At 34.5% G+C, this 15,334-nt stretch overlaps 1 protein-coding gene across 1 annotated transcript; it reads right to left on the bottom strand.

The window, feature by feature from the left end:
* Positions 1-7,452: 7,452 nt before the first annotated feature.
* Positions 7,453-8,778, bottom strand: LOC123680597. Its single transcript, XM_045618579.1, has 2 exons — positions 7,838-8,778; positions 7,453-7,769 (listed from the first exon to the last, which is right to left on the bottom strand). Exons 1-2 carry the CDS (start codon positions 8,521-8,523, stop codon positions 7,742-7,744), a joined length of 714 nt encoding a protein of 237 aa, XP_045474535.1. The 5' UTR covers positions 8,524-8,778; the 3' UTR covers positions 7,453-7,741.
* Positions 8,779-15,334: the final 6,556 nt, after the last annotated feature.

Here is a 15,334-nt window from a genome sequence, read left to right as displayed (position 1 = left end):
GACCGGACATAATTTGATCAGGAATTCGGAAACAGGGTCAGACAGACAACGAAGACCGGACAACTGAATATTCCAAACATCCAAGAGATGTGTGAATGACATTTTCCTATCTCTTCTATGAAGATATATACACAAAAGTTGAAGAGGATATTAATATTGCGTACCAATATAATTTAATTTCTGTACCTCCAAAATTAATTCATTCTGCACATCTAGAGCAGGAAATTCTTGACAGCAAGGGACGGAACTTTTTCATTGAAGCATTCTCGATTTATATTATCAAACATAATGAAACCAAATTCAATACGAAATTTTCAACTTTGCAGGATGCGTTAACTCCAAACAATGTATCTGTCTATTTCCTGTTACGAACACTTTGTATCAACGGATTAAATCAAGAGAATTGTTATTAATATTACATTTAAAACTTTCTAGATCATTTGTGAGTTATGAACATCACTCCCACTTTATTGCCCCTGAAATGGAGGTAGATTTTCGAAAAAGTACGTGTAGTTTATGTTCGAAATTTGTTGGGATAAAATGATGTATAATATACATTTCTACAGAAAGTAAGCGAAATCCTTTGTTTGGCTTGTGGGTTTCGCGTGTCAACCTACTATTTCCGTCCAATCAGCTGACCGCTAATACTACACACTCATTTCATCAGTGGCGGATTACCTCATAGGCGTAGCAAGCGAGCACGCTTAGGATCCGAAGATCAGAGGGCCTCAAAAGCCTATCCAGTGACCATTGCACTGAAAGTGCAGGAAAAAACAACTGACAATGTGGACGACATTAGAACTCAATGGTCAATGATAAAAATACTAATGAGACAATCCAATCGAAAATTATGATCTCTTTAGCTCAGATCAAAAAACCGGCATGAGATCAAGCATTTTCTTCAACCCAGGTTGATTTTGCAGATAATTACAGAATTTGCTTTTTGTTTCACAGATACTTCTGGATCCTGGAAGCAAATGAAGCATTCTTTTCTGTCCTAAGTGAATAAATACAGACAAAGACGATGCTACTCTCAATTCAAATTGCATGATCAATCTTGTTCTTCAAACAAATTGCAGATTGTGAAATGTATTTAGTGAATTCAAAGGGTGAGCATTTTCTTGGTCCAAGGTATTTATTAACGATATTGTTTTTATATGAATACCTATTTGAATGGCAAATATTACTATAATATTATATTAATTAATTAATATTAATTAATTATTATTTTTCATATTTTTTATATATTATTCTACTCGGTCTTTACTTGTTGAAAATCAATTTGGAATGAAAAATAAAATGACAGTTATTACATTTCCCCTTGAAATTCTGAAATTCACAATTGTTTTGCTGCATAGTAGCTTTCCCAGATTTCACATTTTAAATTCCTGCTAATAACAGTTATTCAAAATGTAAGTTTTTAGGGCCTTTTTACTCATATTTTGCTTGCGCCTCGAACTCCCAGCTATTTTAATCAGTCACTGAATTTCCGAGGGAAAAATACATGTTTTCTACTACTTATTTGTTGCCAAAAAATATTAATTTTCTAAAACAAACCAATCTGATTGCGTGCCTTACTCCTTTAGAGTATTTATTTGTTTTATAACAAGCTTATCCGTTCTTCACTATCCTACGAAATGAAACTTCGATTTTTGCTCCCCTGAATTTGCTGGAGGTAAACTCCATATTTCCTCCAGATAAAACACATGAATTCTCCTACAATGTACACAGTTACACGTTTTCTTATGGTAGGAATTATTATTTTATTTCGAAGTAGCAGAATATAGCCTACTTGATCCGATCTATATCCTTTTAACACGCATTTCCACTCACACCCTTTGTTTTCTCACCGATAAGTCAAAGAAAACATATAGGAAGGAGAAGGTGTTGAGAATTGAAAGTTCAGAAATGGGTAAGGATAATGCATTGAAGTTTTGATCCTGACGAAATCCTCGGATAAGAAAAATACTGCTTGCATCTTTAGATCCGAATCGGTGTCAAAGATTCGAATAAAATTGTTTTTGGTATTTCGATTCCCAATGCGGATTACCAGTCACGAATAGAGACTACAGAGACCTCATACTCCACTCAATAAGTCCTGGGCCTAAACAGTAAAAACAGATCATTGTTTCTTGAAGATTCTACTTCATTAGTCAACAAAGTGACCTTTAAGAGTGATGCATGTACATCTATACTCCTTTAACTTTTGAATAACTTTTGTGTAAAAATATTCGTCTTAATTTCGCAATAGGCTTCAACCTAGACAATCCATTCTTCATTTAGGCCAATGTTGTTTTTTTGGAGCACCTTCAAACCATTGCTGTCAAGGAAGCGGAGTCTGAATAACACTAATGAACTAATGCTTTTTCAATGAAAAACAGTTTTATCTCTATTTTCAATTTGAATCTGGTATGACATTGGCAGTATCATCTGTACGTTGGACCCGGGAATTATTGAGTAAAAGTTATATGACGGGACCTGAAAAAATACTCAGTTTCAATGCAATTTATGGAATTACCCAAACAGCATAATCAAATAACATTTTTGGACCGAATTCCCTTAATCTAGCAGAACTAGACCTGAATATACCTGAATCGAAGGTTCAAATCGCTTAAAACTTCACTTCCCGCACTACCAATTGTGAAACCTTTTCTACATTCAACCTTTGAATTATCCTTCGATTATGATATAACAAAAAATTTTTTTCTATTCAAAAAAATTTTATTTCTGATAATATTGATCACCTAATATCGCTTTTTGCGGCCAACATAATTTTAACCCTCTCAATCTGATTCCCTAATTAATATTGACCTTTCCTTGTTCCTAACATCATGTTGATATTCATATCTGATACCTAGAAGGGCCTAGCAGAAGGAATCAAAAGCTATTTTATGTCAATATTTACGTACCTCAGAGATAATATTCATAAATGTTCATTAAGGATTCCAAAGAAAAATTTGAAAATTTCAGCCTCTAAATGTATGTGTCATTTCTAATCCTAACATATCATAAAGGGCCGTCGTTAGGGGGTAGGCAGGGTAAGCGGTCGCCTAGGGCGCCAAATTTCAAGGGCCGCATTTCAAGCTCAATCAAAAAATGTCTCATGTGTAGAAATGGAAAATACCGAATGAGATTTAATTCGGTCAGCAACAGGAAGTAATACCGACAAATAATAATTGAAAATAATCAAATGTGCCGCATTATAATCATAAATAAACTTGATAGCGTTCGATTTGCTTAACGTTCCCGAATTTTATTGCCACTTGGGGCGGCTCCTGGACTATTTATGTTTTCAATTCTTCAATATTCAGGATATTCAAAAAAATCACCAAGATATATGGGTATCAAAATCCATAATGCACTGCCTTGGAATTGAAAAGAATTGAAAATATACCCAAGTTCAATAGGTCAGTTGAAAATTTTTTATTGTCAAAGTGTTTTTACTTCTTCAGGAATACTTCTCAGGTGCTACTTGATTGTATGATCATTTTGGTTATATCCTATACCTTTCGTATATTTTTTTGTACTCATACATGTAAATATGTGATTTTAGAGGATAAATACATATTATTGATTGCTCAGAATAAAGCAAAATATAATTTCACCCTTTAAAATTCATTACAATTCTCAAGAAATATAAGACGTTTCATTATTTTGTACCGCATTCCATTATATTATGATATTTTTCATTTTTACATCAAATTAATTAGTGTTGGGAGTGGACGCATTCGAATTTAAAATGATGGTTCATCCGATTATTTTGCTCGATAACCTTGAAGCTTTTTATGAATTCGAAACTGAGCAGAAGAACCTGGAACCGCAGAATCCTCTCTAGAGAGACAGCAAATAACGGAGGGCAGCAGTATCAACTTTTTCCAAGGAAACTAGATTACTGGAAGAATGAATTGAAAATTTTTTTTGAATCTCAACCAATATCACAAATGTTTTTTTTTTGTCAAATTCACTAATCTTATTCGAATTGAAAATAATGGTTCATCTGCATCATCTGGTTGTTTTATTTGATCATATCGAAGAAAAAAAAACGAAATATTCGAGTGCTTTATGAAGTTCAAATTCAGCAGAACAATCTGAAGCCTGAATTCAATTAATATATTTCATAATTTATTCATAAGAATTTAGTTTTTAGCATTCTGTAGAGGCGACAAATTGGGTCTTTGCCTAGGGAGGCAGTTTGGCTAGCGACGGCCCTGATATCATAAACATATAAATATCTTACTATTTTGAATCCGTGATGAAAACAATCAACTTCTGACATCACGTTCTTCTTGAATATTTCAAATCACTCTTTCAATAAGGAACTGAATTTTATTTCACCCTTGTTGTGTACGTAGTAATAAATTGCGGTGGAACTGCTTAAATTCTTTATTGAAAGAAATATGAAAATGTATATCACTGAACATATGCGTTCTATCTTCATACGAGAATTGAATTGATCAAGACGGAAATCTCCCAGACCACACATAACTTGCGCACTAACAACCTATGCGCCTAAGAAAACCCCGGGAAATACAAACAATTTAAATACACGATACAACATTCCTCCCTCTGTAGGAGTTAAGTACAATTTTCAATTCCCAATCGTGAGGGTGCTTTACGCAATCGTGTAGATCTCCTTAGGGTACAAGCGTCATCTGGAATTTCTGGTTTTAGTGGTACACCATCTGGTTTAATTTCTTTATTTTGGACAACATTTCCGTCCAAAGTATTTTGCTTTTCAGCAACATAATCATTGTCATTATTTTTCGCTGAAGGCAATATCGTAGGAAGCTCAATAAATGTGTTAGATGGTGTGTTGCTAATTTTCAAAGGTGTGTCCTCACCCATGGAACGCATTTGATCGACATGGCGCTTCCAAACTCGAGAATCATCCAATTCGATTAAATAAATTAAACTTCCCAACTTCTTTCTCACAGTACCAAACTGCCATTTATCGAACCCCAGGTATTCCCTAACCATGACTCTTTCCCCCTCTCTGAAAACTCTAAAATCAGTATTTTTAGAAATATTTAGTTCGTATTTTTTTGGAGGCAAAATTAAATCAAGTCTTGTTCGAATATCCCTACCAAACATAAGATAAGAAGGACTCACTCCGGTAATGGTGTGAGGCATTTTTCGGTAATTAATAAGAAATTTAGACAAATTCAATTCGATGTCTCTCTCATTTTGTCCCAGAGTTTTTAAAACACCCTTGAAAGACTGAACATATCGTTCTGCTAATCCATTTGTAGCAGGATGATATGGAGGTGAAAACTTGTGAAAAATTCCATTCTCTCTCAAAAAATTCTTGAATTCAAAGGACGTAAAAGTGGGTCCATTATCGCTAACTAAGACAGCTGGTAGACCAAAAGTACTGAAAATTTTTCGAAGTAGAGGTATTGTAGTATGAACTGTCATATTTTTGACAACATGTATTTCCGGCCAACGAGTATATGAATCAACTAAAATAAAAAAGTAACGATTCATGAAAGGTCCGGCAAAGTCAACATGTACTCTTTCGAATGGTTTACTTGTCTTTTCCCATGGATGAAATGGAAATTTAGCGGGATTATTTTTAAATTTATTACATTCAGAACAGTTTTTAATTTTATTTTCAATATCGACCGATATTCCAGGCCACCAACAGTAACCTCTAGCCAATTGTTTCGTCTTAATTATACCAGAATGTGTTGAGTGAAGCTCATTCAAAATTTTTGGACGTAAAGATTGTGGTATAACAACTGTTTGTCCACGGAACAAGCAGCCTTGCTGTAAGGAAAACTCAGATTGTTCGACATTGAAGCGATCCTTTTTGGATACTTGTTTACCTAGGCGTAAAGATTTTATTAATTTGGAAAAACTGCGCTCTTTCGAAGACTCAATTCGTAATTCTTCGAAAGTGACAGGTAAATTTTGTATTTGATATATTTCAAATGCATCAGATTCATCGTACATATTAATTTGCTTCGAGTTTGTAGGTAATCTGGACATAGCGTCCGCATTTGAATGTTCTTTTGAATTTTTGTATTTAATATCGTACTGAAATGTTTGCAAAAATAATGCATAATGTTGCATTCTTGTGGTAGACAAAGTTGGAAGATGTTTTGATGGTGAAAAAATTTGGATAAGAGGCTTATGATCTGTATACAGGGTGAAACGTCTACCATAAAGGTAATAAAAGAATTTCTTGACACCAAAAATAATGCTATATGCTTCTTTATCAATTTGTGAATATTTTTGGTGAACTGTCGATAAAACTTGTGAAGCGAATTGAATAGGTCTTTCAGTACCATCTGGATAAACATGTGAAAGTACTGCGCCAACCGCATAGGGACTGGCATCAGTAGCCAAAATTAATGTTAACTGAGGATCGAAATGAGCCAATACTCGATCGGAACTAATTTCTTTCTTGACAGTATCGAATGCTCTTTGGCATTTAATGTCCCATTTGAAATCTACACCTTCTTTTAATAAATTGTATATAGGGTATAATTTTGAACTAAGATTTTCTAAAAATCTTCCGTAATAATTGATTAAACCTGTAAAAGCCCTGACTTCAGTTTTATTAGTAGGTATTTTTGCGTTTTGGATTGCATCCATTTTCTTTTTCGGTTTATGTATGCCCGACCTATCTATAACATAGCCGCAATATTCTATTTTATCTTTCATAAATTCGCATTTTTCGTAATTAATTCTTATATTATGATCTGAAAGTCTGCATAAAACTTTTTCCAGTCTCTCGAAATGTGTATTATCATCAGGGGCTGTTATCTTGATGTCATCTAAAAATACTGAGACACCGGGTATATCTTTCAGCAAATTTTCTATCAGGCGTTGCCAAATAGCAGGCGCACTAGCAACCCCATACATTAATCGAGTACATTGAAAAAGTCCTTTAGGTGTACTTAATGTTAAAAATTTTTGATCATCCGGATGTACTTCTAATTGTAAATAGGCCTGTTGTAAATCTAATTTCGTGAACTTATCTCCCCCAGCCATAGTGGAAAATAAATTTTCGATGGAAGGTAGAGGATACTCATCTATAATGAGGTTTGGATTCAAGGTTATTTTGAAATCACCACAAATGCGAATTTTCCCATTAGCTTTTACAACCGGTACAATGGGTGTAGCCCACTCAGAACGCATGACTTTTACTAAAATTCCTTCCTTTTCTAAATTCAACAATTCTTCTTCCACTTTGGATTGTAAAGCGAATGGAATCTTTCTAGCTCTGATGAAAACAGGTGTTGCATTATTTTTCAATTTAAGACGAGCTTGAATATTAAGAATTTTACCCATTGATTTTTCCAAAACTATTGGGTATTTTTGTAAAATATTTTCAGGTGTATTCATAACGGAAATTTGATTAATATTTTGTAATTTAATGTTCAATTGACGTATCCACTCACGGCCTAAAATAGGTTTTCGATCGGTATTAACAATGTATGAATTCAAAATGTGAGTTTCAGTTTCATAAATGCAACCCACCCTTGAATAGCCCACAACATCTAACACTTTCTTGCAGTAAGTGACTAGTTTTAAATCAGTTTTTTTAATTTGTAAAGTAGGAAAGAAATTTTTGAACATAGAATAACTCATTATACTTACAGCAGCTCCACTGTCTACTTCAAAAATTAAAATTTTACCTTCAATTTTAATTTTGACCATAAATTTTTCCCTGTAATCGATATGTTCGGATTCAATAGAAAATAGTTCTTCAATTTGATTTGTACTTTCTGTATTTTTACTTTTGAAACAAACCTTTCCCAGATGACCCTTGACCTTGCATTTGGAGCAAATAGTGGTAATGTGCTTGCATTTATTTGCAAAATGTGTGGGAGATCCGCACCTGTAACAATAATTTTTAAAATTAACATTTTTGGAATTATTTGATGAAGACTTTGCAAAAGCCCTTTTAGATGAAAATCGGTCATTATTGCCTTTTTCACAGTTAACACTGTTTACACTTGCACTTGCCACATTGCTTCTGTGTAGTTGTGCCGCATCTCTTGCTGATGTTTCCATACTGATAGCTACTTCTAGAGCCCTCTCTATAGTCAGGTCCTTCATTTCCAACAAACGACTTTGAATATTTTGTGTTCTCAGGCCAAACACGAATTGATTTCTCAATGCTTTCTTAAGATAATCACCAAATTTGCAGGTTGTAGCTAAACGTTGCAAAGTAGTTAAGTATTGTTGAACACTTTCCCCTTCATTCTGTTTCCTTTGTAAGAATCGAAAGTTTTCTGCAATTTCTAATGGTTCAGGATTGTAATGTTGTTTCATTTCCTTAATTAGGTCATTGTATTCCATATTATTTGGATTTTCAGGTGATACTTTGTCGCAGAGAACATCGTAGGCATCAGGTCCCATGTAATGTAATAAGTATGCAGCCTTTTTCTCATTAGGAACCAGGAAAACTTCGAAGGCACTTTCCAAGCGCATTAACCAACGGTCGAATTTCTTTGAAACATCGTATGTTTCGATTGAAAACACTGTATGTATTGAATGTGTAGGAGCAGACATCTTGTTTGAACGTAATTGATGATTCTTATACGTGTCGGTGGTATTCTCTGTATTGTCCGTTGTTATTTACCGTAGATTCGTAGATCCTCGTCGCCAACTGTTGTGTACGTAGTAATAAATTGCGGTGGAACTGCTTAAATTCTTTATTGAAAGAAATATGAAAATGTATATCACTGAACATATGCGTTCTATCTTCATACGAGAATTGAATTGATCAAGACGGAAATCTCCCAGACCACACATAACTTGCGCACTAACAACCTATGCGCCTAAGAAAACCCCGGGAAATACAAACAATTTAAATACACGATACAACAACCCTGTATTACGACAGATAATGTGGGCATTAGGATTTCTCTCACCAATAACTAGAAAAAAAACGGGTTTTGAAGGGTAAGTGGGTGTTTTTCTCCCCAACTTCTTCGCTAATGGAAAAATTAAGGTTTTTGAGACTACCATTTGAACCGTCACTATTTTCCATACAGAAAAGTAGTCTTGGTCATAAGCTCTAAAGTCGATCGTTTTTGAAAAAATTTTATGTTGAAAAGGTCTGAACTGTTAACTTTTTTTTAAAATTTAATATTAATTTCTGATAAACTAAAAAATGCTTACGACATTTGCGATATTTGCAAAAAAAAATTTTTTTTCATATTCAACACCCTGTATCTCGAAAATGGTGCATTTTATAGGGTAAGTTAATGAAAGCTTTTTCTTTTATATGCTTGGACGAGCTATCACATCCTGAAATCCTGTGCATATATTAAAACTATATGTATATGAAACAAAGTTACAACCCTTAAGAACCCAAATATTCCTATTACACTCCCCAGAGATTGAAGACAGGAAATATGGAAGACAGGAATTATGGAAAATAGAAAAGCGCCTAACGTAAGCCTCTTTACTTCGGCAGGGCAAAATCAATCCATCCGATTCAATCAGCTGTATAGACTGATGATCTTATGGTTTGCAGTATAATGGGCCAATATGTCAAGATTTCTACTTGATCACCGACAAAGTCCCCCAAATCCTCCAGAGTTAGGGATCTAAAGTACGGCATCCATTATTTATTAAATTAGGATGGGAAAATTGGCATAAGCAATTCAAAACAGCGGACATTTTTATGATACCGAAACTAGAGAAAAACTTCAAAGGTTTCATCCTATAGGCCTATAAATTACTTATCCATTCCCTCCAAAATCCTGGAGTATAATAGTAATAAATATGAGTCCAGATCAGCCGTTTTAGTCCAGCCAGCACCACTCAACCATCCACAATGCTACAAGACAGCTCCAGATAAACCTGTCACTGAGTGAGAGAAAATTGTATACATCTGTATTTTTTGCTATAATCAAGACATTTGAGATAGTTTGGTATGAAGGCTTTTCCACAAAATCAAGGAAAAGGTCCTATGGGGTGTATTGAAGCCGTCATCTAACTAATAAGCTATATAAAGGTATTTTGATTGGTAATGTATGTAGGCTTGGTTAATCGATCGTCTAGAGGTATGATTCGATTACCTGGCCTTTCGTCTTTTTCTCCGTGACTTTGTTGGATTAGTAATAATGAAACTCTTTTGAATTATTTACATCTATTTACAAAGCCACAATTATACAGTGAAAACTCAGTATTGAGAAGATCCCAATAACGTCCTAATAACAAGTTTCTTAATACTATACGGTATACGGTACTGAATTTCGTCTCCAACTCTCGTTTACTTGATTACTCGAAACGTCTTCGTCGTACTTCAAGTTTTCGGTCGTCTCGTCTTTAACTTGTTCGCGACTCGTCTTAATCTAGTCCGCGAACCGTCTTTTCGTCTTACGTCTTAAGTTGACCGACCGAACTTGTCTCGTCTTTGATTTGAGTTAAACTGTATCGTCTGTACCCGTCTTCGGTTTAATCTTAACTGTCCTCTCTGTCGATTGGATCTACCCTGTCTCGAATATCCGCGTTTTGGCCACACCCTTCGGGGAAAGTACCTACCATCTCCTAGTCCAATGAAATCTTTTGCCGTACCGCCCCCAAAGATCTTCGCGGATTCCTGGAAACCGAATATTCTAGAAGGACTAGAACCTTTCAGAAAAAAGACGAAACACATCTGGCATGACCGTATTGTCTTCGAACCTTATCAACCCCCCAATAAATCTCTTAAGTTTTACCACCGACCTGACACATTTCTTCGACACCCCGAAGAATAACACATCCTTTGTGCATTATGTACAATAACCATTCGTTCCCTGTAAACTCATTGAATTTGTCATGCCCTTGGCACTTGAAGAGACTAAGCATCCGGTTGACCATCTCAATTATTTACAGGGAACAATAGACTGGATCCTACATGTATTTATCAATGAAAACAGAAAGACAAAATTACAGGTAATATGTCCGAGGTATGAAGTTTCTGGACTTATTTAATAAAAAAAAGCTCTCATAATCGTTTGTTTTTAGATTCTACAAAAATTATAATGTACAATTCGAAATTATTTTTATTTGATAACATTCGTTATTAATGAAGATGACATAAAGAGCATCAATCATGTATTGTGTTTATTTTTGAAGTTCTTCGTTGAGTTAAATGTGTTTAATCAGAAATATTCATCGAATATAGTCATGAACCCACTTATGCTATAAACAGAATTCAGATGGAATCATGAATATATCTTTGATGAATTATAATTCAATACGATGTTAAATAGATCCAAATGTTATATCAAGTTATTTTTATATTGAATATGTACTCAATTATATTTAATTCCTATTTAAATATATTTTTTCTTCACACGAACATTCCTCGATATATTCCAAATCCACATTTTGTCTCCCCTTCTATTCCCAAGTAAAAAACCATAGTCGAAACTTCCCCACGATTCGACTAAAAATCAACGGAACATAAAATTGGACGCTGATGGTGGGATAAAAATGCAATTTCATCCCAATCTCTCTTTTGCTTCGGGGGAAATCGATAAAGCAATTGAAAAAATTCAAAAGTTTTGCGGATTATCCTGCCTTACTGTATCCAGCTTGAGCTTCATTACTGAAAAAGGAATACCAGAAACGGGTCAAATCTCGCTAACAAATTAAAATTCTTTTTCGTGGAGAAGCTGAGAAAGACTGGAGCTAAAAAAGCAACATATATCCTTGAGAAGAATTTAACGTTCGGGGTGACGTGTTGGCATTATCAAATGGAATATAATGAAATTTTGAATATAGAAATATATGTTCCCCTAAAAAATATTCGGAAAGGTAGATGACCGTATGTTCAGTTGTTTTTTTTAATTCCAAAAAAAAACGTTTCTACTTAATATTGAACTTTAAATTTCAGGGTTAACCCATGAAAATGAGACAATTTAGACTTAGCCAACGTTTCGTTTATGTATATCTTTGGAATTTATCAAGGCCAAATAAAAAAATGTATCTATAAATTGAAACAACAAATATGTTTAAATAAAAGGTGACAAAATCGTAAATATTTCTAACCCAGTTTATTTCACTGAATATTGAAAAATAAAGATAACACTTTATTACGTGAATAAATCTAAGAAATAAGAAAGAACGACGTATTAGAAAGTGTATAACGAAATTGCAATCACTATCAGAACAAACTGTTGAATGAGTAGTATTTTGATTTTCATGTATAAGATATTTATGGGTTGTAGAATTCCCAATATCTGTTTAATAATTAGCATTTACACTTGACTTTACAGATTTGGAAAATTTACTCGGAAATATCGGATTTAGCTTACAAATCTGCAAGCCGCTCTGGCTCCAATGGAACAGTGGAAGGATCGAAACATTAGTGCGATGCCATATCAAATAAAGATCTGGTCTTCGCGAACGGCCGCTGGCAGGCGTAGAGGGGATGTGTTGTTCTGGAGTGTTGACTTGACGGTCCGCGAACCGCGATCAGTAAACATTCGCACTCCAAACGTGGTGTGTAGGACGACAGGCCGTATTGGTTTGATTTGAATGTTAATACTCTCATTTTGTTGTGTGTAAGCGAGGAATTTATTTGCCACAATAAATGCAAAAAAATTTTTTCTCAGTGTAAATCAGGTTACTTTTCGCCATAACTGGTTTGAAAATAAAATAAATTCTACATAATAAAAAATTGAAAAACAAAACAACCAATTCTGAAAACTGAGAGATCGACAAATTTGAATTAAATGTTCAAATAATCCACTTTGTTGAGCCAAACAGTAGCGAAAAACTATTATGAAGAGATAATCACATCTCTCTGAACAGATTCGGCATAGTTGCTATTTGGGCACAAAGTTCGATTACTTAGGATTAATTCAACAAGATTTATCGCTCTGTCAATTTCATGCCCATGAATCAAATTTTTCAGATATCCCCAAAGAAAAAAATCATTGGGAGATAAATCTGGTGACCTGGGAGGCCATTTGATCGTGCCATTTGTAAAAATGACACGGTCAGAAAATGTCGTCCTGAGATAATATGTGACTCCTCGTGCGTTGTGACTTGGACAGCCATCCTGTTGAAACCAGGCAAGATCGAAGTCGATTGGTAGCTGTCGAACTGTCGGAATAATTCTATTTTCTAAAAGCTTCAAATATTTCGCAGCGTTTGGAGCCAGAGCGACTTGCAGATTTGTACGGTAAATACTAGGTTTCCGAGTGAATTTTCCAAATCTGAATATCGGTTCTATATATAGAACATCACAGGCAAAGTATATTATATATAGATAGGTTATTGAGAGGTGTTGAATGAAGATTTTTATTGCAAGGAGTGTTGACAAACGCATTGGAGCAGAGCAATCTTATTTTGTTTCTAAGAATCAAGGATGAATTATGAAAGGCGACCAGCAAACTGCGCTGAATTGTCGCCCCTCAAATGGAGACACCTGAAACGGTCGCTTTACAGTTTCACTCCTAACGCCGGCCCTGACAGACATCATGTGTATCAATAATTGGCTGCCGATCATAGAACGAGGTGAGATTTTAATAATTTATCCAGTAAAGTTCTTCAACAATCGAAATTAGTAGTTAAAATTATAATTTTGATATAAAATATTGTTACTCCGTCATCCAAAAGACTGAATTCAATGTTTATTTTGAATCAAGTAATTTGATATTTTAAATCATAATATTGATATAAAATTCTATGACTCGAACATTCACAAGTCAAATGTAATTATGGGAATCCATTCAAACTCTTATTTTGGAAATCAATTGTGACATTGAAACAAAAATTGAATTGCTAGCTCCACTAGTGCTGATGAAATTGAAATGCATATATATGTATATAAAAAAGTAACAAGAAATTCCATCCACTGTTAAACCAAATAGACCACCTCTCCAAAATTTCCATATTGCCTTATTTAATCTGTAATACAATACGAAAATGCATCGTACTTCAGTCCTATTGTTACGATCATACCCATAAAAGCTTAGAAAACATTTCTGATCTCTCTCTCCCCAGCCCCCTTCAGTTATGAATTTCGTTTAACGGTCCTTGCTGAGTGGCTGACTCTCCTCCAGGCCAGGTCTTTTGCGTCATCGAATCGACGTTGTTAGGGCAGGTCGGATTACGCTCCTCTCCCTGCCTTTCCCTGGTCCCATATTCGACAGGGATTAGGGCAGGGTTGACTCGTGAAACAAGATTCATGTAGTCGTAATAGGAAAAGGTCCAGGGTGAAATCTCGCCCCTAAAACTCCAGGAGCGCGAAATTCCTAAGAGGGTGGCTCTGAGGAAGGTTGCATTCTTCCTGCCTTCTAACCCTTCTTGGCATGAAATTAAAATGCTTGCATAATCGGTATTTGAGCGATGAAATTCTAGTGATGAAAGTTGGTTTCAGATGTATATTACTAGACTGACGTAGTGTAGAAGTTAAAAATAATTATAATTTATTCATCCTGTTGGACCAAATATTGGGTTTAGGACAATTCATATGAATACAAATTTACAAAATTGCTAAAATATATTTTTAGGCTGAAGGACTCCGGTAGATGGCCACAAATACATTTATTATGTATGTAATGATTGACAATCCGAGAACCACCAGTTCTTCAATGATTTCAAGTGTCCGAGTTGGAACATTATTATTTTTCTTATTTATGAATGATTTGCCGGTTTATTTATCTCAAATCATTTTAACACTATTGGCTAATGATACTTCGGTGATTGTGTCTGCTTAGAGTATTGAGTGGCTCCAGGATACCAGTAAATCACGTGATGAGTAATTCGTTAGGTAGCGTCAGTTGATAGCATTAAGTGGGAATACCACAACTTGACTGCTGAGTTCAAAACGAAATTATAGATTTTTCCCCTCACAACCAAGTGATAAAATATTTTCGGAATATGCAGATCATTCAGCAGAACCTGAACATCAAATTTACCCAAATTACAAGGTTCTACATTTTCTTTGTTAGAATCCCTCGAGGAAAATAAGTAGATACAATTCTTGACAGATTCTGTTGAATAATAAAACGTAAATATAAGAGCTTCAAATAGATTTCTGGAAATTCCAGATAGCAGTAGATGAATTTATATGGTACCCCAGACATAATCTTGATGTTTAATATGTAATTGAATTTATTTCATGATCAAATCATCAATTTCTCCTGTTTTTTTTCTCATTTCCTCCAATGGAGTAGCAGAACAATAGAGAGATATCTGAAAATCCATTCTGCAACAAAATTATTAACATTGAAATTAGAATTTTCGGTCGTAGGAGCAATTTTCATGAGAGGTTAAGTATTTTTACAGCAGAATAAGGAACCACTGTACTTAAAAATTTTCATTGAATATTAAGTTTTCAGATTCAAGATGAAATATTTGATATTCACTTTTT

The sequence above is a fragment of the Harmonia axyridis genome, chromosome 5, assembly GCF_914767665.1.
Source record: "Harmonia axyridis chromosome 5, icHarAxyr1.1, whole genome shotgun sequence".
Classification (NCBI taxonomy): Eukaryota; Metazoa; Arthropoda; class Insecta; order Coleoptera; family Coccinellidae; genus Harmonia; species Harmonia axyridis.
Note: the sequence above shows the minus strand (reverse complement) of the source record. Positions and strands in the feature narration are given on the sequence as shown.

What these genes read in the sequence shown, in the direction of transcription:
- LOC123680597 (XM_045618579.1), bottom strand. Translation starts at nt 8,523, where the DNA reads ATGTCTGCTCCTACACATTCAATACATACAGTGTTTTCAATCGAAACA. An exon ending in TATTGTTACAGGTGCGGATC is followed by an intron (nt 7,770 to 7,837) that starts TCCCACACATTT and finishes AGGTCAAGGGTC; the next exon opens with ATCTGGGAAAGGTTTGTTTC.